The 27,466-nt window shown below is 45.2% G+C and overlaps 2 protein-coding genes across 8 annotated transcripts in view; one reads left to right on the top strand and one right to left on the bottom strand.

The window, feature by feature from the left end:
- CREBZF (CREB/ATF bZIP transcription factor) overlaps nucleotides 1–2,492 on the top strand; it is a 24,678-nt gene extending 22,186 nt beyond the window's left edge. The window contains exon 6 of the transcript XR_010985998.2: nucleotides 1,832–2,492. The gene's annotated coding sequence lies outside the window, so the exon portion shown is untranslated. The remainder of the gene's footprint in view (nucleotides 1–1,831) is intronic.
- Nucleotides 1,605–27,466, bottom strand: LOC137435098 (transmembrane protein 126A). 7 transcript variants are annotated; one of them, XR_013624590.1, is made up of 7 exons: nucleotides 27,168–27,292; nucleotides 26,538–26,696; nucleotides 11,733–11,844; nucleotides 6,993–7,186; nucleotides 5,172–5,286; nucleotides 4,242–5,003; nucleotides 1,605–4,175 (listed from the first exon to the last, which is right to left on the bottom strand). XR_013624590.1 is itself a non-coding variant. In XM_078784654.1 (6 exons), the coding sequence occupies exons 3-6, from the start codon at nucleotides 11,840–11,842 to the stop codon at nucleotides 4,802–4,804; spliced, it is 621 nt and encodes a 206-aa protein (XP_078640780.1). In that variant the 5' UTR covers nucleotides 11,843–11,844; nucleotides 26,538–26,696; nucleotides 27,355–27,466; the 3' UTR covers nucleotides 1,605–4,801. The 7 variants fall into 7 exon arrangements, 4 of the variants coding, with proteins under 4 accessions (XP_078640780.1, XP_078640779.1, XP_078640778.1 ...); XR_013624591.1 differs by lacking the exon at nucleotides 27,168–27,292 and adding an exon at nucleotides 26,796–26,916 and having other exon boundaries at nucleotides 1,605–2,420; nucleotides 4,342–5,003; XR_013624589.1 differs by lacking the exon at nucleotides 27,168–27,292 and having other exon boundaries at nucleotides 26,538–26,727.

The following is a 27,466-nucleotide window of genomic DNA, read 5'->3' as shown; positions in this document are numbered from 1 at the left end:
GTCTAAGTGCCTGTCTTCCTGTAATATACCTCTAGCCCCTGTAATCTAACCTTTTCCGTACGAATATACTTGAGAATCGAAACATTGGTGTCGTATTGTGTTATTGTAATCCAGCCGGGTGTCTTCTTTTTCTTATTGAGCCAGCATAGCGCGACTAGTCAACGTTCGGGCACAATCGGGTAACTTGTGCAGACGTGGTCATACCATAAAACCGCTCGGTAAATAACATCCAAGCCACGTCTGTAACAATATATACTTGTACTAAGTTTGTTCAAATAATAATTTGGACCTAATTGTTGGACCTAATCAAATAATTGTAACTTAACATGACCTCTGATCTTTGACCTCTTGACCCCAAAATCGAATCAGTTTATCTTTGCATCACAATATATCATTACATCAAGTTTGCTGAAAATCCCTTGAGTGGATAAACAAGTTAGCGCAGTAACAGAATTCTTACCTGACGGGAAGTCTGTCATTTGACCTTTGACCTCTTGACCCCAAAATCTAATCAGTTGATCTTTAAATCATTATACATAGCTGTATCAAGTTTGAATTAGATCCCTTCAGCCATTCTAAAGTTATAAACCTATTAGACTTTGACCTCTTTACCCCAAAATTAAACCAGTTCATCTTTGCATCATCTCTATATATAAAGGAGGAGTGTGTGTGTGTGTGTGTGTGTGTGTGTGTGTGTCTGTGTGTGTGTGTGTGTGTGTGTCTGTCTGGATGTCCGCTTATAACTCAAGAACGACACATCGGAGAAAAGTTTTAGACACAGATTCGGAATCAGCATAAAATCCCGGTGGTTTTAGGCTACGTTTTATTTTAATATCAATGGTTAAAAAAAACCACGCCAGCTGCAATTCCATGGTGTAGTTTGTGGCGGCGCTAGACGTTCGGGGTGTATTGCAATGGTTTGTCGGGTTTGGCTGTGGGTCCAGAATAGCTCCCATTTCCTTATGTTCTTCCACTTTTATTTTGATTCTTCTGGTACAACGCCTTCCTTATCTACCTTATATCCCCCCGACGAGGCCTCTACATAATTTCATGCGGCAGAATTTCGTGCATTTTGAGTGAAAGAAGTGAGACGAAGTTGTAGGAGGAAGAAGAGGCGCGGTCACTGTGGAGGCCTCGATCGTGAGTGGAAATGGCGGGAATTGCGTTTGTATCGCAAAGTAAAGGATCTGCATTCATTTCTGAACTTGCATTGGTGGATTGTTATACATCTGCATTATTTTTCATAAAAAAAACTTTATGTTGAACTTGAAGGCTCCAAGCACGGACTATATATATAGCCCTCATTGAGGTAAAAATAAAAGTAAAAAGCCTGCTATCGCTTGCCAAGCTTGCCGTTCCCCTCTCCCCCTCCCCCCCTTGCTTTGTGCAATAGTTACACCCTCAAATCCTATCAGAGTTTATCAAAATGTATCATTTTGACTATGATGTTAAGAAAAACACGGAACCCTGCCCAGCTGTAGCACAAACACATCACATTGACAACTATAAAGAACAATCGGATTGCAGAACCTCATCAGGACTTTTGTGCGTTTGTATGGATAGGTTGACATTGAAAACGTAGGTTCATGTTCATAAAGCGCACAAACAGATCTTTTTGTTTTTATTGTATAGATTCATGTTCCAATCACGTATTTTATAGACAAGCATACTTCCTTTATAGATGTACATATTTTACCGACGTAGACATATTTTTAGGTCATCTCATCTCAATTCTCGAAGCGATGAACTTAAAATGGGTCTGGATGTCTGTCCGTCCATTTGTTAACTTTTCGCTACTTTTGCTACTTCTCCCTTATCACCTGGCTGATAGTGTTCTGAGATTTGGCACATGGATACAAGACAGCAGGATCACAGGGGCTCCCACACTCGTCCCTATTTACCAACCGATTGCTCAAACAAGATACAGCCCTTCTACTTGATGGCCCACACAATCGCTCAGCTCTCCCCACACACCACATTATTTAAGGGTTTACTCGACTTTATTATAGAGGTACTCGGTTGAATAAAGGTTACGTGTAATACTACCTACCACCGGGTAATATTTGTGGCCTACTTAGGACATTTTGGGCGAACAGACAAACAAACACCCAAATGCAATACACTCTCTGGCAAGAGTAAAGCATATTGTTGTCAAGTTGAAATTAAAAGCAACCGTGCAGCAAAATCTGGCAAATGTATAATGGATGACAATCAACAAGCCATTAATCGGGATATGCTAACCGCCGTGGGAAGTTGATGTTTCAAGCATTAACCCTTCATCAGATCAAAAGAGGGTTCATGCCTGAAATGTCACCTTCTTGCTTCCCACTGCAGTGAGGATATCTCAACCAATGTCCTGATGATTTCATCCATTGTTCTACCTGTCCGCCAACATCGTCATGGCCAAAAATATTGGCACCCTTGAACTTTTTTCAAATAATGCACCATTTCTTCCAGAAAATTGTTGAAATAAAAAGATATTTTGGTATCCACCTATGTATGTATCGCTTTGGTTTGCAGTGGAAAAAAACAAAAAAGCTGAAAATATTACTGAATCTTAGCTTATTCCACAGAGAAATCCTAAAATGGCCCAAACAATATTATTGGCACCTTTCAGAAGTTGTTAGAAATAATTAAATTTCAAGCAGGTGATTCTCCTTTAATTTGGAATTGAACTCACCTTTGGTGAGTTGCAGGTGCCTGCAATATAAAAATCACTCATTCGACCAGTTTGATTGGAGAAAATGAGTCATTCTGCTGTTTTGTGTCTGTGTGTACCACAATGAGCATGGAGAAAAGAAAGAAAACCAGAGAATTGTCTGAGGAGGTCAGACACACGATTGTAGCCAAGCATGGACAATCTCAAGGCTACAAGTCCATCTCCAGAGACCCTGATGTTCCTGTGTCCACCGTACGCAATGTTATCAGGAAGTTTAGGGCCCATGACACTGTAGCCAACCTCCCTGGACATGGCCGCAAGAGAGAACTTGATCGTAGATTGCAGCGAAGGATTGTTCGAATGGTGGCAAAAGCACCTCGATCAACTGCCAAGGAGATTCAAGCTGACCTTCAGACACAAGGTAAGACAGTTTCAACCTGCACCATCCGTCACCAACTCAATGAAAAGGGGTTTTATGATAGGAGACCCAGGAGGACCCCACTGCTGAGAGAGAGAGAGAGAGACATAAGAAAGCCCGACTGGAGTTTTCCAAAACACACCTGAACGAGGCAAAGTCCTTCTGGGAGAATGTCCTGTGGACAGATGAGACCAAATTAGAGGTTTTTTTGGGAAAACACATCATCTCTATGTTTACAGAAAACAAAACGAAGCTTTAAAAGAAAAGAACACCTTCCCTACAGTCAAACATGGAGGAGGTTCAGTGATGTTTTGGGGTTGCTGTGCTGTCACTGGGTGCCTTGAATGTCTGCATGGCATCATGAAATCACGAGGTTACCAAGGCATTTTGGAGCACAATGTTCAACCCAGCGTCAGAAAGCTGGGTTTCCGTCGAAGGTCATGGGTCTTGCAGCAGGACAATGACCCCAAACACACTTCAAAAAGCACCCAGGAATGGTTCGAGACAAAACACTGGACTGTTCTGAAGTGGCCAGCAATGAGTCCAGATCTAAATCCCATTGAACACCTGTGGGGAGATCTGAAAACAGCAGTTGGGAGAAGGCACCTTTCCAATCTGGGAGAACTGGAGCACCTGACAACAAGAGTGGGCCAAACTGCCAGCAGAGAGGTGTAGGAAGCTCATTCATGGCTATAGGAAGCGCTTGACTGCAGTTATTTTGTCCAAAGGCCGAGATAAATAATTTTGTCAATGCCATTTTTTCTTTTCTGATTTAAAATGATATCTTGAGTTCTGAATAAAAAACAAAAGTTCTGTAATATTAACAGTGAAATAAAGAATTGTGGAGACCAAATACTTTTGTCAATTTCAACTTATTTTTAGTACGAATATTTTAGGTCTTACACGGGCCTCGATTCTGTCCACACAAAAAAAGAAAAAAAAGTTGGGTCTTAGAATGTGTTAGACCTAAACTCTATTAGAATGTGTTACAATGTTGTGTTGTGTTGGAAGCTCTCTTAGAATGTGTTAGACCTAAACTCTATTAGAATGTGTTACAATGTTGTGTTGTGTTGGAAGCTCTCTTAGAATGTGTTAGACCTAAACTCTATTAGAATGTGTTACAATGTTGTGTTGTGTTGGAAGCTCTCTTAGAATGTGTTAGACCTAAACTCTATTAGAATGTGTTACAATGTTGTGTTGTGTTGGAAGCTCTCTTAGAATGTGTTATTTGAAAAAAGTGCAAGGGTGCCAATATTTTGGCCACAACTTTAGATCGACACTAGGTCTTCAAGAACAAGACGAGTTCTTCATTCTTTCACGAGCAAATGTATCACGAGCTTGGCTTTATTAAAAAGCAGGAAGCATCCGTTTGTCACATCAATTCAATGCACATTTTCTATAAACCGGCCATTGTTCTTCACACCTAACGAGAGCTCAACAGCGTCTTGTACCCGAATGCATAGAAAGCAGCAATGAGATCGATTTTTTATCAAACCCTTGGGGTGCCATTGTTGACACCAATATTAACAAGTTCAGTGCTGTAATGGAACGGGGGTTTCTTTGAGATGCCGTGTCACAAACAATGTATTCTGCACACATTTTCTCATTTATCATTATGTGTGGGCTGGATGCTCAGCATATGTCCTTACTCATGTGGGAGTGTTTTAACAAACGGTTGTTGCGTAATGAAATTGATGCAGGTCCATGTGAAATTTGACAATCTTTCAGTCGGTTGTCTGTGCCCAGCTCTTAGGCTGCAAGTACATCTCTTGAACTTTGTTATTGACCCGGAACTGCTCTGAGGCTAGGTACACAGCAAATGCGCACTGCATCAACCCGACAGCGCTCATCTGTATCAGAAGAGGTCGCAACACGGATCCCCAGACCGCCCACTTTCCTTGCTCTGGCAACCGCACCGTTCCAAATCTGCCAACAAGTACGCACGTGAACATTAGGGTCTATTGCACTTCTTATTCCCACTTCAAGCTCATTAACAAGGAAAGCAAAAATAATCGGCCATGCTATAAAACCTTTCATTTGCTCCAGTGTGCATCACACAAACACGTGGCTTAAATATAGAACTAGCCAGTGTACCTTTTGGCCAGCATGATGTTCAGGGGTAGTGCAAGTGCCAAGGGAAGGAGACCGGAACACAGAACTGCAATGGTGCCACCACGTACCATCGCTTCATTTTTACTGGAAAGACTTCCTGCAAACGCACCAGGGAAAAGAGAGGTTTTGTCAGTGTGCCTTTACACATTTGCAGCGACAATTAATCAGCATATAAAGCATGAAATCCTTCATCATCTAAGCGAGCCATCTATGCGTCATCACTTGTGCAACATGGTGACTTTTTTGTATTCTTAACCTCCCTCCACCCCCTCACCCCCCAATTCCCCACCCCTGACGCAATTGTACCTATTTTTTTTTCTCCTAAGATTTACACTGTACATGTCTTCCCTCCCCTCTTTTATTTCCTCCCTACCTCGTCGTTTCCCTTCTCTCAACACTGCTGCCCACGCTCCTGCACATTCCTCTCTTCTTTCTCAATTTTCCTTTTCTCGAATTAACCAGCATCACAAAATCAAAACTGGGCAAACATGACAACCGGGCAAACTGTGACAAACTGGGCAAACAACTGGGCAAACTGTGACAAAATCACAGACTGGGCAAACAAGTGGAACATGTCTTTCAATCCTGACAAATCTCACACTCTTACGATGTCTCTCCGAAAAGACCGACTGGACAACCCTCCCATCTACTTTCTGAATAATCCTCTCCAAGAAGTTCTGTCACTCAAGCTTTTGGGTCTCACTATCTGCCATGTCTTTCCTGGGAAAACCACATTTCCAAGCTGGCCTCCAAAGCCAGTCGCCGACTGGGCATCCTCCGTCGTGCGAAGTCCTTCCTTGGCACACCTGAGCTCCTCACCACATACAAGGCTTTCATCCGCAGCTCAATGGAGTACTGCTCTCGCCTCTGGGCTGGTGCTCCTGCCTCACACCAAGCTCGTCTTCACGCTGTTGAAACCAAAGCATTCAGAATCATTGGAATCTCCCGCGATGAAGCTAACTCCAAGGGCCTTTCACTTACTCACCGCAGGCAGGTTGGTGGTCTTTCCGTCTTCTACCGACTCCTCTCTGGCCTTGCTCCCCCAGCTCTCTCTGGGCTCTGTCCCCCAAATATTCCTACAGGTCGCACAAGATCTGCCTGCAACCCTCTTATGGTTAAACTGCCAAAATCAAGACTCTCTGCTCACCTTCACTCCTTCATTCCTCTTTTCTCCCACCTCTGGAACAAACTCACTCACTCTCTTCAATCCCACTCCTCCCTCCAGGTCTTTAAAACAGCTGTTCACCACCATCTCTTATCTTCCCCAATCCAAAACCTTGATCTTTTCTACCCCCGCTAATTTCACCCCAAATCCACTTTTTGAGGTGCCGACTTCTCTCCTGGAAGTCCTTGGTGTCCTTGCGTTTTATACCTATCCTGCTTCCCCCCCCCCCCCCCCCCCCAGGCCCTCTCCCTCCCACACATCTCCCGATGTCCCTGCTCTCAAATGTTGTGTTTGTGTGCTTCCTCCCCTTCTCTCCCCATCTTGTCGACCGCTCCCCTTTTTATATACTTTGTTTGCTTGTTTGTTTGATTTGTTTGTTTGATAAATGTTAGCTCTTTCACGAGCCTCGACTCTGCATACAAAAAAAAAAAAAAAAAAAAACTTATTTACTTTAACCCTGTACATACATAATTTCAGTTAATAATTGGTAATCCCCACGTTAGGATCATCAGCTAAGCTGGTAAGTAGATCATAATTCAAACAGACCGGAACATTAGCTGTCCGACCAAACTTCCATTCTCATTCACCTACAACTATTGGTGCAAGCTCTTTTGACGTGCTGAAGAAGATTCCATTACCTGTAAGGAGTGGGATGGAGATGGCGTGAAAGTAGGCGGGTGTTGTGACGAGAAAAGGCAGTGTTGACATTGTGACGAGTGATTGAAACTTTGCTTGTCTCACACGAAACAATCGCCGGCACAGGCTGTTACCTATAAGGCCGACCATGCCCGCATTGGCACCAAACATATATGGTCCTTTGGTGAACACAGAACTGAAATAATGAGAAAGAGAGAGAAAGAGAGAGAGAGAGAGAGATTACTGTTGTGGTTTTCAATTGTATTTTGCATCATGTTATATACGACAGATTCTCTGAAACATTTAGGGATGTCAAAGTGACTAGTGACTAGTGACCAGATAAAACAAGCTAAACATGCAGTTTGAGTTTTGAGATAGTAAGGTACACAGAGAATTTGCAATTGTTTATTCGATTTAAAATAGCACGTCAAATTTCAATTTCTTTATTTGTACCAAATTTCAGATGTACTGTGCCACTCCTCATTAACAAGTGCAAGCTTATTGGTAGAGTGTAGCTTGTTGATCAGCCACCAGGCGCAGCTCCAAGATGACCCAGAGCGGTTTGATTGGATCAAGCCGGTGATCTGTAGATGTTTTTCAATCGTTGTGACCTTTTAACCGATTCATGCATAAACACAGCAGTACTGTATAGCAAGGTGCACTGTTATGCCGGTAAGTGTAAGGGAACACTCACCATCGTCTTTGTTCAAAGGCAACATCGCAGCATTTTCTAAAATTACACAAAGACAGTTTTATGAAGCACATGATACTTCGAATGTGTTAGAATGTTGGACCTAAACTCTCTTAGAATGTGTTAGAATGTTAGAGCTGAGCTCTCTTAGAATGTGTTAGAATGTTGGACCTAAACTCTATTAGAATGTGTTAGAATGTTAGAGCTGAGCTCTCTTAGAATGTGTTTCTTAGACCTACACTCTCTTAGAATGTGTTAGAATGTTAGACCTAAACTCTCTTAGAATGTGTTAGAATGTTAGACCTAAACTCTCTTAGAATGTGTTAGAATGTTGGAGCTGAGCTCTCTTAGAATGTGTTAGAATGTTAGAGCTGAGCTCTCTTAGAATGTGTTTCTTAGACCTACACTCTCTTAGAATGTGTTAGAATGTTAGACCTAAACTCTCTTAGAATGTGTTAGAATGTTAGAGCTGAGCTCTCTTAGAATGTGTTTCTTAGACCTACACTCTCTTAGAATGTGTTAGAATGTTAGACCTAAACTCTCTTAGAATGTGTTAGAATGTTAGAGCTGAGCTCTCTTAGAATGTTAGAGCTAAACTCTTAGAATGTGTTAGAATGTTAGACCTAAACTCTCTTCGAATGTGTTAGAATGTTAGAGCTGAGCTCTCTTAGAATGTGTTAGAATGTTGGAGCTGAGCTCTCTTAGAATGTGTTAGAATGTTAGAACTAAACTCTCTTAGAATGTGTTAGAATGTTAGACCTAAACTCTCTTAGAATGTGTTAGAATGTTGGAGCTGAGCTCTCTTAGAATGTGTTAGAATGTTAGAACTAAACTCTCTTAGAATGTGTTAGAATGTTAGACCTAAACTCTCTTAGAATGTGTTAGAATGTTGGAGCTGAGCTCTCTTAGAATGTGTTAGAATGTTGGACCTAAACTCTCTTAGAATGTGTTAGAATGTTGGAGCTGAGCTCTCTTAGAATGTGTTAGAATGTTAGAACTAAACTCTCTTAGAATGTGTTAGAATGTTAGACCTAAACTCTCTTCGAATGTGTTAGAATGTTAGACCTAAACTCTCTCAGAATGTGTTAGAATGTTAGAGCTGAGCTCTCTTAGAATGTGTTAGAATGTTGGAGCTGAGCTCTCTTAGAATGTGTTAGAATGTTGGAGCTGAGCTCTCTTAGAATGTGTTAGAATGTTGGACCTAAACTCTCTTAGAATGTGTTAGAATGTTAGATCTAAGTTATCTTAGAATCTGTTAGAATGTTAGACCTAAACTCTCTTAGAATGTGTTAGAATGTTGGACCTAAACTCTCTTAGAATGTGTTAGAATGTTAGACCTAAACTCTCTTAGAATGTGTTAGAATGTTAGACCTAAACTCTCTTAGAATGTGTTAGAATGTTAGACCTAAACTCTCTTAGAATGTGTTAGAATGTTAGACCTAAACTCTCTTAGAATGTGTTAGAATGTTAGACCTAAACTCTCTTAGAATGTGTTAGAATGTTGGACCTAAACTCTCTTAGAATGTGTTAGAATGTTGGACCTAAACTCTCTTAGAATGTGTTAGAATGTTAGACCTAAACTCTCTTAGAATGTGTTAGAATGTTAGACCTAAACTCTCTTAGAATGTGTTAGAATGTTGGACCTAAACTCTCTTAGAATGTGTTAGAATGTTAGATCTAAGTTATCTTAGAATCTGTTAGAATGTTCGACCTAAACTATCTTAGAATGTGTTAGAATGTTAGACCTAAACTCTCTTAGAATGTGTTAGAATGTTAGAGCTGAGCTCTCTTAGAATGTGTTAAAATGTTGGACCTAAACTCTCTTGGAATGTTCACATATGTTAGACCTAAACTCTCTTAGAAAGTTCACATCACATTCTAAGACACACATCACATTCAAAGACACACAACACATTCCAAGAGAGCTTAGGTCCAATATTGACCAAAGTTCTCTTAGAATGTGTTAGAATGTTAGACCTAAACTCTCTTAGCATGTTCACATCACATTCTAAGACACACAACACATTCTAAGACACACACATTCTAAGACACACACCACATTATAAGACACACAACACATTCTAAGAGAGCTTAGGTCCAATATTGACCAAAGTTCTCTTAGAATGTGTTAGAATGTTGGACCTAAGCTCTCTTAGAATGTGTTAGCATGTTAGAGCTAAGCGCTGTTAGAATGTGTTGAGAATGCTGGACCTAAACTCTCTTAGAATGTGTTAGCATGTTTGAGCTAAGCGCTGTTAGAATGTGTTAGCATGTTTGAGCTAAGCGCTGTTAGAATGTGTTAGAATGCTGGACCTAAACTCTCTTAGAATGTGTTCGAATGTTAGACCTAAGTTATCTTAGAATGTGTTAGAATGTTAGACCTAATCTCTCTTAGAATGTGTTAGAATGTTAGACCTAAGTTATCTTAGAATGTGTTAGAATGCTGGACCTAAACTCTCTTAGAATGTGTTCGAATGTTAGACCTAAGTTATCTTAGAATGTGTTAGAATGTTAGACCTAATCTCTCTTAGAATGTGTTGGAACGTTAGACCAAAGTTCTCTTAAAATGTGTTAGAATGTTAGACCTAAACTCTCGTTGCATGTTCACAACACATTCTAAGACACACAACACATTCTAAGAGAGCTTAGGTCCAATATTGACCAAAGGTCTCTTAGAATGTGTTAGAATGTTAGACCTAAACTCTCTTAGAATGTGTTAGAATGTTAGAGCTAAGTGCTGTTAGAATGTGTTAGAATGTTGGACCTAAACTCTCTTAGAATGTGTTAGAATGTTAGACCTAAGTTATCTTAGAATGTGTTATAATAATGTAAGACCGAAACTCTCTTAGAATGTGTTAGAATGTTAGACCTAAACTCTCTTAGAATGTGTTAGAATGTTAGACCTAAGTTATCTTAGAATGTGTTATAATGTAAGACCTAAACTCTCTTAGAATGTGTTCGAATGTTTGACCTAAACTCTCTTAGAATGTGTTAGAATGTTAGAGCTAAGCTCTCTTAGAATGTGTTAGAACGTTAGACCTAAGTTATCTTAGAATGTGTTATATTGTAAGACCTAAACTCTCTTAAAATGTGTAAGAATGATGGACCTAAGATCTCTCTCTCTCAACGACTCTTGAATTTGTGCTTCTACTATCCATGTTGAAAGTGTGCAGACACAGTACATCCTAACCACATTCAGTTTATGTCAACCAAATATTACCGCGAGGGGTTGGTGGTGTTCATAAAGCGCAGACCTTTCTTCCTGATGTCATCAAAACAGAAGTAATGTTTCTGATTCCTCCAGGAAATGACATTCCAGGTCATCCTCTCTTCTTTTGTAATTTTAAAAAAAACTTCTTCAAATGAAACCAAATGTGAGGAACAATCGGAATATGGCTCACTTATTAGTCCCCTACCTGGAAGTGACTATAGGTTTGCTGTTCGTCTGTCTGTTCGTCCCACCTGTGGTTTTTCTCCACTTTTTTTCCATACCCTTTAACATATTCAACTGAAATTTGGTGCATGGCTTTATTATGATAAGTTACAGAACATGTTTGAGTTTTGGGGCGTTACACCAGTTTTTCATGTCGTTATGCTCTTTTTGGACTAATAAAATATCACATATTATACGTGGATCAGTTTTTCAGCCTTTTTCCCCTTTAGGCCTACCCTTTAACATATTGAACACGTGGTCGGGGACATGTATTGCAAAGCAATTCTCCCTCTTGTTGCAAATAACCTGTTTTTGGTGATTCCAATTATTATTACTTTTATTGATGTCATCCAGCATTCAATTCCTCAAACAGAAACATTTACGGTAGATGAACGGATGAGGGGAAATGAAGTAAGGAGCTCCCGACACAATCGTCCTTAAAGATAACGTTCAATAACATTCTCAGATTGCTGATTGTTTTTTAGCCAAAGAATAAGCTACTTTGTTTTGGATTAAGCTCATCTCATTGCAATATGGAACGGAAGTTAGTGCTGAGCCTAGACTTTCTTACACAATTGTAAACGATTTGAAAGTGCAAAGAAGGGGCTATCACTTCACCTTTCTTCAAAGGGCATTTGTTCCATCACTTCGTAAAGCTGGACGAGCAAATCCGTTTTGTTTATACTTGTAAGCTCAGTCTCTGCGTTCTTTTCAGCTACGATCGACATCACTGTGGGTGGATTGGAGACACAATGCTACCGTTAAAGAAAACATGAAGTGATCATTTGGCCCATCATACTCGATCAAATCACATTCCTGTCACAGTACATCATGGAATACAGATTATGCTTTGTGAACACACACAAGTTGTGTAAACAATCAAGACATCCATAATGTTGGATTCATCAGACTCGTCCCGGTTGCCTGGTCCGAATCTGAATATGCTACATTGTGTCAAAGCCATCGCACCGGCCAACTTATTTCGGCACTCCAAGTAGGTGTTCGGGCCTGTTTGCCAAGTTACCGTACTCCAATGGAACACCCGAGCCAGTCGGGTGACACGCTAATAGGTACCGTGCGTCTGGATGTACCCAAAGTGGCAATCCGAGCGGTGATTGCTTGGACTGGGCACGGTCTTGTTCTGGGCACTGATCGTCCTAACCCAATTAGTCCAGGCAATCTAGCCCATTTTTTCACTCAACTTGGAACAAATTGCAACAGAATTTTTTTTGCCACCATGCATTTCTACGAGGTCCCCAGAACAACATACTAAAAGTCCCAAGCAATCCCAACATGGGAAATATGTCTAATTTGCATAATCCAATATGGCCGCCAATCTGCAATTATAGAAGTTAGTAATAGCAATGAAATAATAATTATAACACTCTAATTATGTACTTTTGTATTTTCAGGATGGTGATGTAATACCTTGAATAATGGAAAGGTGTTGCCTTTAAGCTCTGGGTACAATATATGGAAATGGTAGACATTCTACAGAGGTTTCTCAAGGCTGAACGCACAGGCAATTGGAAAATGCATCTCCAATCAGTACGTGATATGTTACCATACTTTGCAGCATCTGGACACACACTATATGCAAAGTCTGCATATATCCATCTTCCAATGATGTTAAATCTGCCAGAGGCACACCCAGAAGTCAACCAGAAATTTGAGCAGGGATACCATGTGGTGAGACGCAGTGACAGGTATTGGTCAGGATTGTCGACCGATCTCATTATTGAACAAGTGCTCATGAGAAGTGTTGAGACAAGTGGGGGACTTATAAGAGGAAAGGGGATGAGAGAAACCCAGCGCTTGGTGTGGGTCCTATCTATGCCAGCATGTGCAAACATCAATGATGCCATGCAAAAGCTCAGTGGTGTGTCATATGAAACCAGTGACCAACACAAGGACATATCATCAGCAAGACAAGCTATAGATGTCAGCGACACCCTTGACCTTATCAGTTATCTTGAAAAGAGAAACCCATTTGTTAATAACAATACACTGCTCAACATTGCAAATGGCATGACAGCTCAGGAAGAAGTCAATGTTGAAAGATCAAGAGAGGTTGGTGAATGGATTCTAGCGTCAATGGTTGGGAAATCTGTCTGAGTTTGTCTTCCGAAAAGCTGATCAAGCAAAGACACTCGGTACAAGATCAACTGTCAAAATCAAAGACGAATCTGTGAAGGTGGATCCACAGCTGATATTCCAGAGGCTGATAACTGTCGGTGAACGCTGTGAAGATGTTCCATCACTGTTCAAGTATGAACTCTGTAGTCACCCTCCTCCATTGTTCGAATCTTCCTCCCTTCCACTGCAGGCCAATAAGGCCACTCTTGCTGATTCTATCTGGAAAGTCATCCCAGAGAAACAACGAGAACCTCCTGAAAATGTCCAGTACATCCTTGATGGTGGTGCTCTACTTCACAGACTGCCCTGGCCAAGAGGTTCTACCTTTGATTTTATGTGTGTGATCTATACACCAACTATGTTGTACAGAAATATGCTGATGCTACTGTTGTCTTTGATGGCTACAATGATGACCCATCAACGAAAGATGCCACACACATGAGAATAACAGGAGCCTGTACTGGTGTGACAGTTCACTTCGCGGGTGAAATGGTGATTCAATCCAGAAAAAAGGATTTCTTGAACAATGCGAGGAACAAACAGCGCTTCATTTCTCATCTGAGTGACAAACTGGAGACAGCTGGGTGCAATACATTTCATGCGAAGCAAGATGCTGATTTGTTAATTGTTCAAACAGCTGTCGCCTCAGCACGAACAAACACTGTCCTGGTGGGAGATGACACAGACTTACTCATCCTTCTTATTCACCATGCTGAAATGGACGCACATGACTTGTTCCTGATACCAAAACCAAAGCAAACTTCAAGAACGAACAGGATTTGGAACATGAAGCAATCAAAGAATTTGCTTGGCAGTGATGTATGTGACTGTATGCTGTTCGTACATGCTATTCTTGGTTGCGAGACAACTTCTCGCCTGTTTGGTTTGGGAAATGGTCTAGCACTGAAAAAAATCATGAACGATGCCTTCTTCTATCAACAAGCTAGTTTTCAGTCAAACACATCAAATGGAGGAGAAGGTTATCGCCAAGGCAGGAGAACATGCACGAGTGTCGTTGTATGGAGGATCTGAGGAGGAAGGATTGGACACCTTACGGTCGGTACAAGTGGTTTTGTGAGAAGGTCACCAAAAATGTTTCACATGTAGAGCCAGAGACCCTGCCACCCACCTCTGCAGCTGCAAGATCCCACAACCTTCGTGTGTACCACCAACTACAGCAGTGGAAAGGGATCGATCTAAATCCACTGGAGTGGGGATGGCACATAGTAGATGGACATTGCCTACCAATACTGACAGATCAGGCCGCAGCACCATCAGCACTCCTGGACGTCATCTGCTGCAACTGTAAAAAGGACTGCAATACACGAAGATGTACTTGTAGAAAATATGGTCTCGCATGCAGTGCTGTGTGCGGGGAATGTCATGGTACGAGTTGTACGAATGCAGAACTGCCAGATTTCACAGAGGAGGATGACAAATCTGTTTAATCGTTCGAGTTGGATGTTCCAGCATTTTGTATACCGACAGCAATCACTACAGCAATTTTCACAAACTGAACATCTTTATATAAGCATAGTATGGTGATTTTGTAATGAAACTCGTGTATCTGTCACCAATAGACAGAGCATCATTCGTTATATGAGGGAAATATTGCAGATTGGCGGCCATATTGGATTATGCAAATTAGACATATTTCCCATGTTGGGATTGCTTGGGACTTTTAGTATGTTGTTCTGGGGACCTCGTAGAAATGCATTGTGGTGAAATAACTTCTGTTGCAATTTGTTCCAAGTGAAACCTTATTTTGCCTGGACTAAATCAAAGCGGTCTGCAGTGGGCACATGGCCAGGGCCGTTTTAAGAGCATTGTAGGCCCTGGGCAAAGCAATCAACTGGGGCCCCTTCCCACACACCCACGGGAATAAAAATGTAAACGGTCAATAAAATTAAACCTATAGATTTATTGGTACTTTCAACAAAATCAATGTTTAAACATAAAAAAACATGCTGTAAAGCGAGGATTAATCAACACAAACTTTTGAACAATATAACAAAAGCCTTGAAAAAAAAAAACATTTCAACATATAAATGATAATAATTGGTACACCGTACAGATGGAGATGGTACAGTACGAATTGTTTATTATTATGCAAACGTTTGCGAAATTTCTTTGCAGAGAATTGATTTATGATTGGCTTGAAGTCGATGATCTTCAGGTGTCATTTTCCATGCACATGAGTGAAAGCCGGTTCAAACCTGCTTCCGCATTGTGCTGCTCAGCTGATTCTTTGTGAGTTTCAATCTTGAAAATGAACGTTCCCCTGTACAGTTGGTCACCATCATGCACATGAACACTGAGTGCAATTTCAACATTGGGAAACAGATTTCAAGTTGTCCGAAATTATTTTTTCTGTACAACGCAGGGAGAGTCTCACAATTTTCATCAAGAACCATATAGTGCTTGAGTTGCTGGCATTCATTGAGGTCACCATGATCAAGGTCTTTGTGATACACATTAGCCAAGTGTTCACACTTTTTGTTTAACGCATCAGAACCAATCGTTTTCAATTGACTGAAGAAGGAAAACAGATTTCCAATCCATGAATAGCATCTGCACGTTTTGTCAGGTCAGAGGTCAGAGAGTCCAGAACAGGAAGGAATGTTTCCACCCTGAACTTTTCACTTTTGTTTAGAAGTATCTCTTCTTCTGATCCGTCATATGTAGTAAGAATGGAAGATGCTCACTGTTCACAATTCACAAAAGTGACAAGACAAATAGTTGGCGCTGTGAAATGCTGATGGCGCTTGCCAGAATAAATTTGAGAGAAGTGCGTGACGTCATTCAAGTTTCAACAAATGGCAATCGGGATGCGCAGTGAAACTTGTTTCGTATTTTACGCAGTGAATAAATGAGTGGAAATCTTAATGAAATAAGGTTAATGCATATTATACCATTTGCATATAAAATGAAATGTAATCTGCTGCAGTCTTATTTCGTAACTTAATCCCAGGCCTTTCCAGCGAGAGGTCGAGTAATTATCCACTCTGCCAAGAGATCTCTCATGAACAATATGGGAGCATGGTGCCCCTAGAATCGTGGGGCCCCTGGGCAACTGCCCAGTGTGCCCATTCCTTAAGACGGGCCTGGACATGGTGAGAGACTGCGGCAGGCAAATATTAAGAGCTGTGGAGAAACCCCCCTGCAGCTCATGTGCGGCTTCCCCCACAAGGTCTTCTGGCATCTCTCTATCTGTAGTTTGTACCACATCCTTTCATAGTCTCTTCCCCCACCCATATCCATGACATCACTAGCCCCTCCCCTATCGGCTGTCATTGCTCCATAGCCAAGTCTGTGGATGGGGCACCCCTCAGTGACCTCTCACCTAGATGGTGCTCGTGGTCTGTATGTGATGGTCACAGCATTTCCCACCCAAACTGTCACCTGATGGCCAACCACACCCATTAAAAGCTGCATAAAAGACTATTATGAAGGGATAAAACATCAAACGGGTGTAAAGGTGAAAGAGGTTTTAGGGAGGAAGACAACAGCTTTATACTCGTATAACAATGCATATCTCCATCACCATTAAATGATCTCATGCTTATGCTAATACTGTACATACAATAAGGGAAATAGCTATCGCTATATTATGCAAAGTTACACCCTAGAAGGCATTCCCACAACAGTATTATTGCAACACTAGCCAAAACCCGTGGAACATCCACGGAAGGGAGGATGTGGTGTATGGATAGAGTGTACCATTATGGATGGCATAGGGGATTTGCTTGTCCGAGTAAGAGTTAGGAAGAAAGATGAGAATGAAGAGTGCGTATATGAACAACGATCGCCGACACCGGCACAAATGCATGCTCTGGATTGTCCACTCAGTCGACGGCTTGCTTTCGCCTTTGCCTGTCCAATCAGCGGACGGCTTGCTTCGCCTTTGCCCAGCAGACGCCAATACGATGGCGTCGTAAGATGGCGTCGTATCGGCAGTTAATCGGATGCTTTTGGGCCCCAACGTCGGCTAATTCAGATTTTTCGAGTATGGCTGTACGTGATAAACAAAGAGTGCGGTTCGTAGATCGTAAATCCATTAGTGCCGTGGGCATCGGGTCACTGGGTGCGGCGTAAAAGGGATAACAAAATCGAGTCCTTACGCTATTATTATATAGATGCTTTATTTTTTAATACACAGAATCGAGGCTCATGTAAGGGCTAACACATTGAACATGAAAACATGCACAAACACATACGACATACAATAGGGGGTTGGGGGGGGGAGGGATGGAAGCACACAATCACAACAGTAGAGAACAAGGACGTCGGTAGATCTGTGGAAGGGGGAGGGATGGGGGGAGGGGGCTGAGGGTGGCGGTACACGGTATAAAGCAAATGAACACTACTAGGAATTTCAGGAAAGAAGTTGGGGATTGAAAGAGGCGGATCTGGGGCTTGTTTTAACGGGGGTATAAAAGATCAAGGTTTTGAATGGGGGAAGATAAGAGATGGTGGTGAACAGCTGTTTTAAAGACCTGGAGGGAGGAGTGGGATTGAAGAGAGTGAGGGAGTTTGTTCCAGAGGTGGGAGAAAAGAGGAATGAAAGAGTGAAGGTGAGCGGAGAGTCTTGATTTTGGCAGTTTTGGTAAGGATTGCAGTGATTGCTGGGACTTCCTAGTTGAGGAAGTCCAAGAATGAAAGTCTATGCAGTGATTAACTCCAACAGCTAATTAGGAGGTAAAAGTCCTGGCTGTGACCAATATGTCTTGAACTTGGAGGAGGCAAGTCATTAGCACAAAGTTAAGGTACCCCATGATTCTGTAGCAATATTGAAAGACCCAGTTGGCATGATGCACATCATAATCTCCTGAGTATCTTAATTCTACAGGTGCACTGGTGCAGGAAATATGACAAAACCAAGTAAAGTCTGTTGCTTCCAGCCTCACGCAGTCTCAAATCCGGACACAGTAATGGCTCTCGGCGGTGTGATCGGCTGCTTTCATAGGGTGCCAACAACTTTGTTATTGTCCGTGGTATCCGTGTGTCGAGGCAATACTTGCACTAAAAATATCCACTCGGGGTTTGTCTTTTGTGAGATTTCTCTGCTTGGCACATCTGAAAGTCTCACAAGTCCATGATCGCAAATACCATTCTCACATAGACAGGATCAAAAATCAGAAAAAGCCACCTCGTACCAACTGATAACAAGTGCTTTTATGTCAATGCATGGATGCTGAATGTGCTTGTTAAAAAATATTTTTGCATTAAATTACCAAAAATTACTAATTAAAATGGGACGGACGAACCTCTCAGTCTCGGTCTCGGTCTCGGACGGACCTCTCAGTAGACAACAAACCTCCATCAGCCTGAACAGTTTACGTTTTATATCCCACTGATAACAAAATGGAATCAGCTTGTTCTTTTTATCTATTCTAATCAACTCGTCCGTGACTTTTTAAAATATCATGTTATATATCGCTTTTCGCCCGATCCCTCAAAGGTGAAGAATCACTTAAAAATTAAATAATTCTCGTATCCGGATCTCCACCAAAATTTAATTCATTCGTCCTTGTCACAGACAGCCTGGTGTTGCCTCAGCGGTTAGGGTGCTGGCTTGGGATCCTCGGATCCTGGGTTAGAATCCCGGTCGATCGCTGAATTAACGCCAGGGGAGTTGACTCAGCCCGTCATCCTTCCGAGGTCGGCAAATTGAGTACCAGCTCACTGATAATATTCCTTGTGTGTTGCAAGAGGCGATCAAAAGTGTTGGCGGCAGGAAGGGCATCCAGCCATAAAACATTGCTTCAAAAAGGGGACCATGGTGCCTGAAAAAGGCCAACCCCTGCTCTGGGGGGAAAAATGGCCTCGAAATGTGGTTCTTGTCACACACCCAATCTGTCCACTAAGTTTCGTCCGAATCCATCCACACATGATTGAGATATCATGCTATATATCAGTTTGGGCCATTTTTCTCAAAGATGAAGAATCACTTAAAAATTCTCGGATCTGGATCCTTCTCCGGATTTACACCAAAATCTAATCAATTTGTCCTTCTCAAATAACCCACCCTTCTCCATCAAGTTTGTCCGAATCCATACACATCTTTTTGAAATATCCTGTTCAGACAGACAGACAGGGGTGAAAACATACCTTCGGTGGCAGAGGTAAGAACTGGCACATGGAAATTGACTATATGACAGATACTCATAATATCATATATGGAGTAAGTGATAGACCATTGAATGCTAACAAAAGTTTAACATGTTTCTGAACTAAACGAGACGAGAAAAACAACGAAATAACTAATACTGGCAGACGGGACACCAAATTTAGCGTCCTTCGGTGGAACAGCACACACATTGATGAACCACCCTGCCTGTAAACCATGGGGATGAGAGTTTATAGCTGGGTCTGGATTCGAACCAAGGCTGGACAGCTTAGAGACGAGTGTGCGTAACTCTAGGTCATCCTGCCAGCCCTTAAACCACATGGTACTAAATTAAAAAAACCTCTCTTTAGTTCAATACATAGTTGGTTAGACAGTAGAGGCTACCTGATCTGACTTTTTAAATGAAATTCTGAATTGTGACATTAAGTTGGTGTGTGTTAAGCTTTTGATTATCATGGTAAAATGTGCCAATATCATGTATCACTTATTTTGGGGACTCAAATGGTTAGTGTCATGTTAAAACGATGACGTCACGGCCGACATTTTTTGCAGGGCTCCAATCATCATCTATCTATAATTCCAGTAATCTCTGTATGTCTGTATGTCTGTGACCGCTGTTTCTCGACAACCACGGGTCCGATATACTTTAAACTTGCCAGGTATATTGCTGGGGACCTGAGGATGTGCCTTTTCAAGGTTTCATATTAATCGGAGAAGTAGTTACCGAGCTATGTCCAAAAAACGATTCAACCAATCAGAGAGCAGCGAGCTATCACGTGTGCCGAACGTGGCGAACAGACTCTGCCTCGGACGGCACATTTGAGAGCGTATTCATTTATTTCACGTTGGCAAACTATGCTGGCGTTAAACTATGTTTTAAAACTAATTAAAACTAATTTGCGATTCTTTCGCTTTCCTGCGCGTTTGTGCACGCTATGGCGATTTCTTTACCAAACTCCGCAAGCCGTTCGCTTTGGACCAAACCATTTCATGTAAATAGAGGGGGGGGATTGTCACCGTACTCGCAAGCCGTTCGCTTTGGACCAAACCATTTCATGTAAATAGAGGGGGGGGATTGTCACCGTACTCGCAAGCCGTTCGCTTTGGACCAAACCATTTCATGTAAATAGAGGGGGGGATATAATTTTAGATATATATATAGTACGGGCATGCCCTAGTCATACTAAAATACGCCATTTGGTGTCTGTCTGTCTGTCCGTCTGTCTGATGATGATTTTTTGACCGCGATACATTCCGTTGTTACTTATCCAATCTCAACCAAACTTGACAGGATCACTAAGGGTTACATAATGAATGTTGTAGCGCATTCATCCCCCCCCCCCCTCCCCAAGGGTTGTTTCTCCCCCGAGCGGGTTTTCCCCACCATTGCCGTCAATGGGGTTGCATGTTGAGGTGTATATCCATATTAAGCTAGCTTATCGTGCCGTTTTTCCAAGGCCGCTTCGAATAACAAAACTAACGGTAATAGCAGAATATGAGTTATTACAAAATAATATTAATACTATTAATATCCCATCTTCCCAAGGGGTTTTTTTCCTCCTTGAACAAACGATGAGTCAACGTTTATAAATAGCTTATCATGGCATTTTCGTGGCAGCAACGGCCCAACGGCCTCCACCAGAAGTAAAAATATTATAAACCACAAACACGTATGATTGGCTTTTCAAACAGTCGCTAATGCTGTTTATAACACTAAATGAAGAAATTTTGAGGAATCCCGACATCCGTGAGGTAAGTTTTACTTACAGAACTGAGCGAAGATCTACTGTACTCTATATACCCCACAAGGGTTTGGTAAATAACACGACCCTTCCTGGTGCTAACGTGGCGTTTTTCCTGGAGGCCTTTTGAAACTCGCTCCTGCTGTTTAACACGAAACTGAAAGGGAGGAAGCCCGGGTTGTGCTCATTTACCAAGCAGCTAGCAAGCGCTTGCAAAGCCAGCCGTTCCTTAATGGTTTTGAATGGAGTGCTTGCTCGAATGCTTAAACCACTTGGCGATCTCTCCACAAGAAACTTGGTAAATGAACACACACCCAATGTTCTTGAGACCCGATCATAGATCTACTGTAATCTATATACCCCAAAGAGGAATGACCTTTCCTGCTGCTCCCGTAGTGTGCGGGTGAACTAGTACCTCAAATTTTGGCACTGCACCGCTAGTTACGATCCCCATCTTTATGGATCCCGCATTCGTAGGTTCGTTGTCAAGTTTCCAAAACATTGATTCTACTGGGATGATCGAGATTTAAAACTGAAGACACCAGCATTTCATAAAGTTGTGTAGCGGTTACCGGAAGCACGACACAATTACCGTGCACCGGCCGATGACGCAACCGGCGAGCGGTCACGTGTCCGGACTTGCCCGGGCATGTCCAGACTTGCCTTTCTCGGGCGAACACTTGCCTTGCATACCAGGCCCCGTCGAGAGGCGTGACTTACCTATTTTGCATACCACGCCCCGCCTGAGAGGCGTGGCTTTTGTGTGTTCAGTTTGCGATATAAATTGCCGCCCGTTCGAGGGGCGGATTCAGTGCGCTTTTGAGTTCTTTGGTTTTGAGCTAAATAAATAGCTCGGTGAAACTTCGTTCCTGTGTCGTCCATTTTGTCTGGCTTTATCGTGCGAGCACAGCTCCCACAATTGGTGACCCCTTTCTAAGAACACGGCGATGGAGTCAGCTGCAGCTTTGAAGCTCCCGGGCTTCTGGGAGTCACACGCGGCCGTTTGGTTTGCCCAAGCGGATTCTCAATTCGCCCTGCGAAAGATTACGAAGGACACGACGTGCTACCACCGTGTGGTCTCTGCGCTCACCGCCTCCTCGGCTGCCCGGGTCCTGAGCTTCCTCCAGCACCCGCCGAACGCCGACAAATACGGCGCGCTCAAAGGCCTACTCCTCGGTGCGTTTGGACTCACAGAGACCGAACGCGCGCGACAACTACTACACCTCCCGGAGCTGGGCGAGGCCCGTCCATCTGAAAGCATGGACCACATGCTTGCTCTTCTCGGTGACCACAGCCCGGACTTCCTCTTCCACGAGCTCTTCCTCCAGCGGCTACCCGGGCAGGTATGGTTAGCCTTGGCTAATTCGCCCATCACGGACCCTCGCGCCCTGGCCAAGGAGGCCGATAAATTTTTCTCGGCCAGGCGACATGTCGGAGCGGCCGCCTGGGACCCTGGGCCGACCGAGGCAACGCCCGCGCCACGACCGGCGCCTCCACCGGCCAAGTCCGCGCCGCTGACGGCAGCGGCCGCCGCGATGCCCCGTCGACCGAACCCGACGCGACCGCCGGAGCCTCCACCAGAGCGGACCATGTGCTATTACCACGCCAGGTTCGGGCAGAAGGCCAGAACGTGCCGCCCACCGTGCACTTTCGGCAGGTCGAGAAACAATCAGGCTCGCTGCCTGCCATGAGCGTCGGCCATTCAGGCAGCCTTCTGTTTATCACGGACACAGAGTCCGGGCGGCGTTTTTTGTGTGATACCGGCGCTCAGCTGAGCGTGATACCTGCCTCGGTGCAGGACAAACAGGCCGCGCTATGCGGCCCCGCCTTGGTCGCCACAAACGGTTCCTCCATCCGCACCTTTGGTTCGCGCAGCGTCGCATTCTGCTTCGGGGGCCAGCGCTTCAGGTGGGACTTCATCACGGCGAACGTGCCCATGGCCTTGCTGGGTGCAGATTTTCTTTGTGCGCATGGGCTTTTGGTCGACGTCAAACGGCTTCGGCTCATCAACGCGGAGACCTTCAGCTCGCTCGCTTGCTCATTGAGCGGCTCCGCTCCGACCAAGCTAGCCTGCGCACTCCCGGCCGTGGACGAGTTCACCCGCCTTCTCGCCAAGTTTCCTGCCCTCACGCAGCCGACGTTTTCGGCCGTCGCCGTCAAGCACGGCGTCGAACACCACATCCCGACCACAGGTCCACCGGTCTACGCCAGGGCTCGCCGCCTCGACCCGGCCAAACTCGCCGTGGCGAAGGCGGAATTCGACGCGCTGGAGCGATTGGGAATTGTGCGACGCTCGAATATCGCGTGGGCCTCGCCCCTGCGCATCGTGCCCAAACCGGGTGGCGGATGGCGACCATGCGGCGATTACCGCCGCCTCAACGACGCCACCACCCCCGACCGGTACCCGATACCACACCTACAGGACTTTTCCGCCCGTTTGGCGGGGCGGGTGATCTTCTCCAAGGTCGACCTTAATTCGGGGCTACCACCAGGTACCTGTCCGGCCGGCCGACGTTCCGAAGACGGCTGTAATTACACCTTTTGACCTCTTTGAGTTCCTCCGAATGCCGTTCGGCCTTAAGAACGCGGCCCAGGCCTTCTAGCGGCTGATGGACAGTGTGCTGCGCGATCTCACCTTTCTGTTCGTCTACCTGGATGACATTCTCATCGCCAGCACTTCCCGGGCGAAGCACCTCGTCCACCTGTGCACGCTTTTCGAGCGCCTCGGCCAGCACGGCCTCATCATCAACCCGGCGAAATGCCAGTTTGGCGTAACGGCCGTCGACTTCCTGGGGCACCGCATCACGAAGCGCGGGGCCGTCCCGCTGCCTACCAAGGTGGAGGCAGTCACAAGTTTCCCGTGCCCTCGCTCCATCAAGGCCCTACAGGAATTTTTGGGAATGGTAAATTTCTACCACCGGTTCGTGCCTCGCGCCGCCCAATTCATGCGCCCCCTGTACGAAGCCCGCCGGGGCAAGCCGGCCAAGCACGACGTCGCCTGGACCACAGAGATGGACGCGGCGTTCACGGGCGCTAAGCTGGCCCTCGCCAACGCGACCATGCTGGCGCACCCGGCGCTCGACGCACCCATCGCCCTCACAACGGACGCTTCTGAGAACGCGGTGGGCACCGTGCATGAACAGTGGGTGAACGGGGCTTGGCAACCGCTGGCCTTCTTCAGCCGGCAGCTTCGCCCTAACGAGCGCAAGTATAGCGCTTTCGACCGCGAGCTCCTCGGCCTTTACCTGGCTGTTCGCCATTTCCGCCATCTTTTGGAGGGCCGCCCGTTCACGGCGTTTGTGGACCACAAACCCCTGGTTTTCGCTATGGCCAAGGTTACGGAGCCGTGGTCGGCCAGCCAGCAGCGCCACCTCTCCGCCGTGTCCGAATTTACGACGGACATCCGGCACGTCGCGGGCAAGGACAACGCTGTGGCCGATTGCCTCTCCCGGTCCGGGGCGAACGCCGTCCACCTGGGTGTGGACTTCGCCCGCATGGCGGCCGACCAGAACGCCGACCCCGCGGTGCAAGCCCTCCGGACAGCGGACACAGGCCTGTGGTTGGCCGACGTCCCCTTCGAGGACACAGGCACAGTTCTCCTGTGCGACGTTTCCCTGGACCATCCTCGCCCCATCGTGCCCACCGGATGGCAGCGGCACATTTTTGACGCCCTCCACGGCCTTTCCCACCCGAGCCGGAAAGCATCACAGAAGCTCGTGGCAGCAAAGTTCTTCTGGCACGGGCTCCGTAAGGACGTCCGCGACTGGGCCAATGCCTGTGTCGCCTGCCAGCGCGCGAAGGTCCACCGGCACACCCAGGCCCCGTTGGCACCATTCGACGTGCCCGCGCGGCGCTTCGACCACGTCAATGTGGACATGGTGGGACCCCTTCCCTCCTCGCGGGGCTTCACCCACCTTCTCACGATGGTGGACAGGACCACCAGGTGGCCGGAGGCCGTCCCGCTGGCATCAACAACATCCGCCAACGTGGCGCAGGCCTTCATTGACACTTGGATTGCCCGTTTCGGCACGCCCTCGGACATCTCCTCCGACAGAGGCCCGCAATTCACCTCCGAGCTTTGGGGCGCGGTCGCCCAGGCCTTGGGGGTCAAGCTTCACCGCACCACGGCCTACCACTCCCAAGCCAACGGCTTGTGCGAGCGGTTCCACCGCTCGATGAAGGCCGCTCTCAGAGCCAGCCTCCAGGACGACGGTTGGGCCGACAGGCTCCCGTGGGTCCTATTGGGCCTCCGAACGGCCCCTAAAGAGGACCTCCAGGCTTCCACTGCCGAGCTGGTCTACGGCCAGCCACTGCGCGTGCCGGGCGAATTCATCCCTGACGCCACCGGCCCCTGGTCGAAGCGCCGCTCGCTCGCCAACGCTCGGACCTCCAGGAGGCCGCCAGGAGATTTGCCCCGTACCCACGTCTCACCACGGCTGCCCCTAACCCCACGTCCCGCCAGCACTTCGCACTGCGGAGTACGTTTTTATCCAGCACGACGCACACCAGGGACCGCTCCGGCCGCCGTATGATGGACCTTTCCGGGTCCTGAAGAGGGACGACAAGTCATTCATCGTCGACATCGGCGGCAAGCCAGACCGCATCTCCGTGGACCGCCTCAAGCCGGCCCATTTGGACCTCGACCAACCTCCACGGTTGGCCCTTCCTCCACGACGGGGCCGTCCCCCGTCAACCAAGCCCCCCGCCCGACCATCCACCGCCACGCCACCTACCACCCCCACACGAATCGCCAGGGGTCGTTTCGGCCGGGTCATCAGGACCCCCCTCAAACTGACTCTCCCGGTGCAGGTTAATTCTGGGGGGGCGCATGTAGCGGTTACCGGAAGTATGACACAATTACCGTGCACCGGCCGATGACGCAACCGGCGAGCAGTCACGTGTCTGGACTCGCCCGGGCATGTCCAGACTTGCCTTTCTCGGGCGAACACTTGCCTTGCATACCACGCCCCGTCGAGAGGCGTGACTTACCTATTTTGCATACCACGCCCCGCCTAAGAGGCGTGGCTTTTGTGTGTTCAGTTTGCGATATAAATTGCCGCCCGTTCGAGGGGCGGATTCAGTGTGCTTTTGAGTTCTTTGGTTTTGAGCTAAATAAATAGCTCGGTGAAACTTCGTTGCTGTGTCGTCCATTTTGTCTGGCTTTATCGTGCGAGCACAGCTCCCACAGTTGTTTAATAAGCAAAGCTCAGTCGATGATGTTATCGACGTTCGGTGTCACCAGCTGCTTATTGCGATCACGTGACCTCTCCCCGATCTCGCAACGGAACCCTCGACTTTTGCTTACAAGTTGGTGGTGCCTTCAGTTTTGAACTTGGAGCAGCCATGATTTATTCACAAAAAGGGAAATAACGTATTGCACAGGTTTATAGATTGCGTACAGGGAAGGTCGCTTACCGTTACCGTGGAAGAAGCGTGCACTCGTAAAGCTCGGGACGACGGCACAGGTGGCTCAACGTGTCATACAACCATTGCAGGAGAACACGGCACGCAGAACAGGTAGAAACGGCGCACAATCCCACTTTGGCGCGAAGGCGAAGCTTCGGTTGTGCTTTCCTGTTGAAGGTTGTTCACTGTTCAGTCACCGACCACGTGTTTTACAACAATCGTGTCAAATATAATGTTTTTATTATAATACCAAGAAAGAAACTGTACCACACAGTTTATATCCTTTTATTTTTCAAAGACATAATAAATGGTAAGAATACAACACTCAACAGCACCAGGCAGAATAGCCATTTAATTTAAGGTCTATCACTCCCATTCAGAAGTCAGAACAGAGCACAATCAGAATCAATTATCAAATCCTATCAGCAAGAAATGTTTTTCTTAAACCCATTAAATCTCCATAAGGTGTTTGATAATATGTCGATGATTATATTTAAATTTAACCAGAGACATGAATAATGAAGGCGGAAGTGAAATTATATTTCAGTATAACCAAGCAGCGTTGTGTCTATACACCGCCCTGCATGATATCGTGAAAAACATCAGATTACTTCTGATTTAAAAAACACAGTAATATACCTTTCAGCAAGTTTAAAAAAAGGTTCTTCATAAGATATATTAAAAGGCAAAAATGTATTTTTTATGACGGGGTGAAATCTGATTGGAACGAATACTGAACTTCACTTGAGTCCACGACGGAAGTCTCGGATTGTAAGGAATATATTAAAATCTGTTCAATTTGCACTTACCAATAATCTGAACTTACCAGTTTTAATGTTTTGTCTTTACTGTTTATTATTTAATGACGTGATGACGCAGTGGGTTTGTTGCAGGTCACGGGCTAAAAAAGGTGGAACCACAGTAAATCTTACGAAATC

The sequence above is a fragment of the Myxine glutinosa genome, chromosome 9, assembly GCF_964187855.1.
Source record: "Myxine glutinosa chromosome 9, kmMyxGlut1.1, whole genome shotgun sequence".
NCBI lineage: Eukaryota > Metazoa > Chordata > Myxini > Myxiniformes > Myxinidae > Myxine > Myxine glutinosa.
The sequence above is the reverse complement of the archived record's forward strand: the minus strand, read 5'-3'. Positions and strand labels throughout refer to the sequence as shown.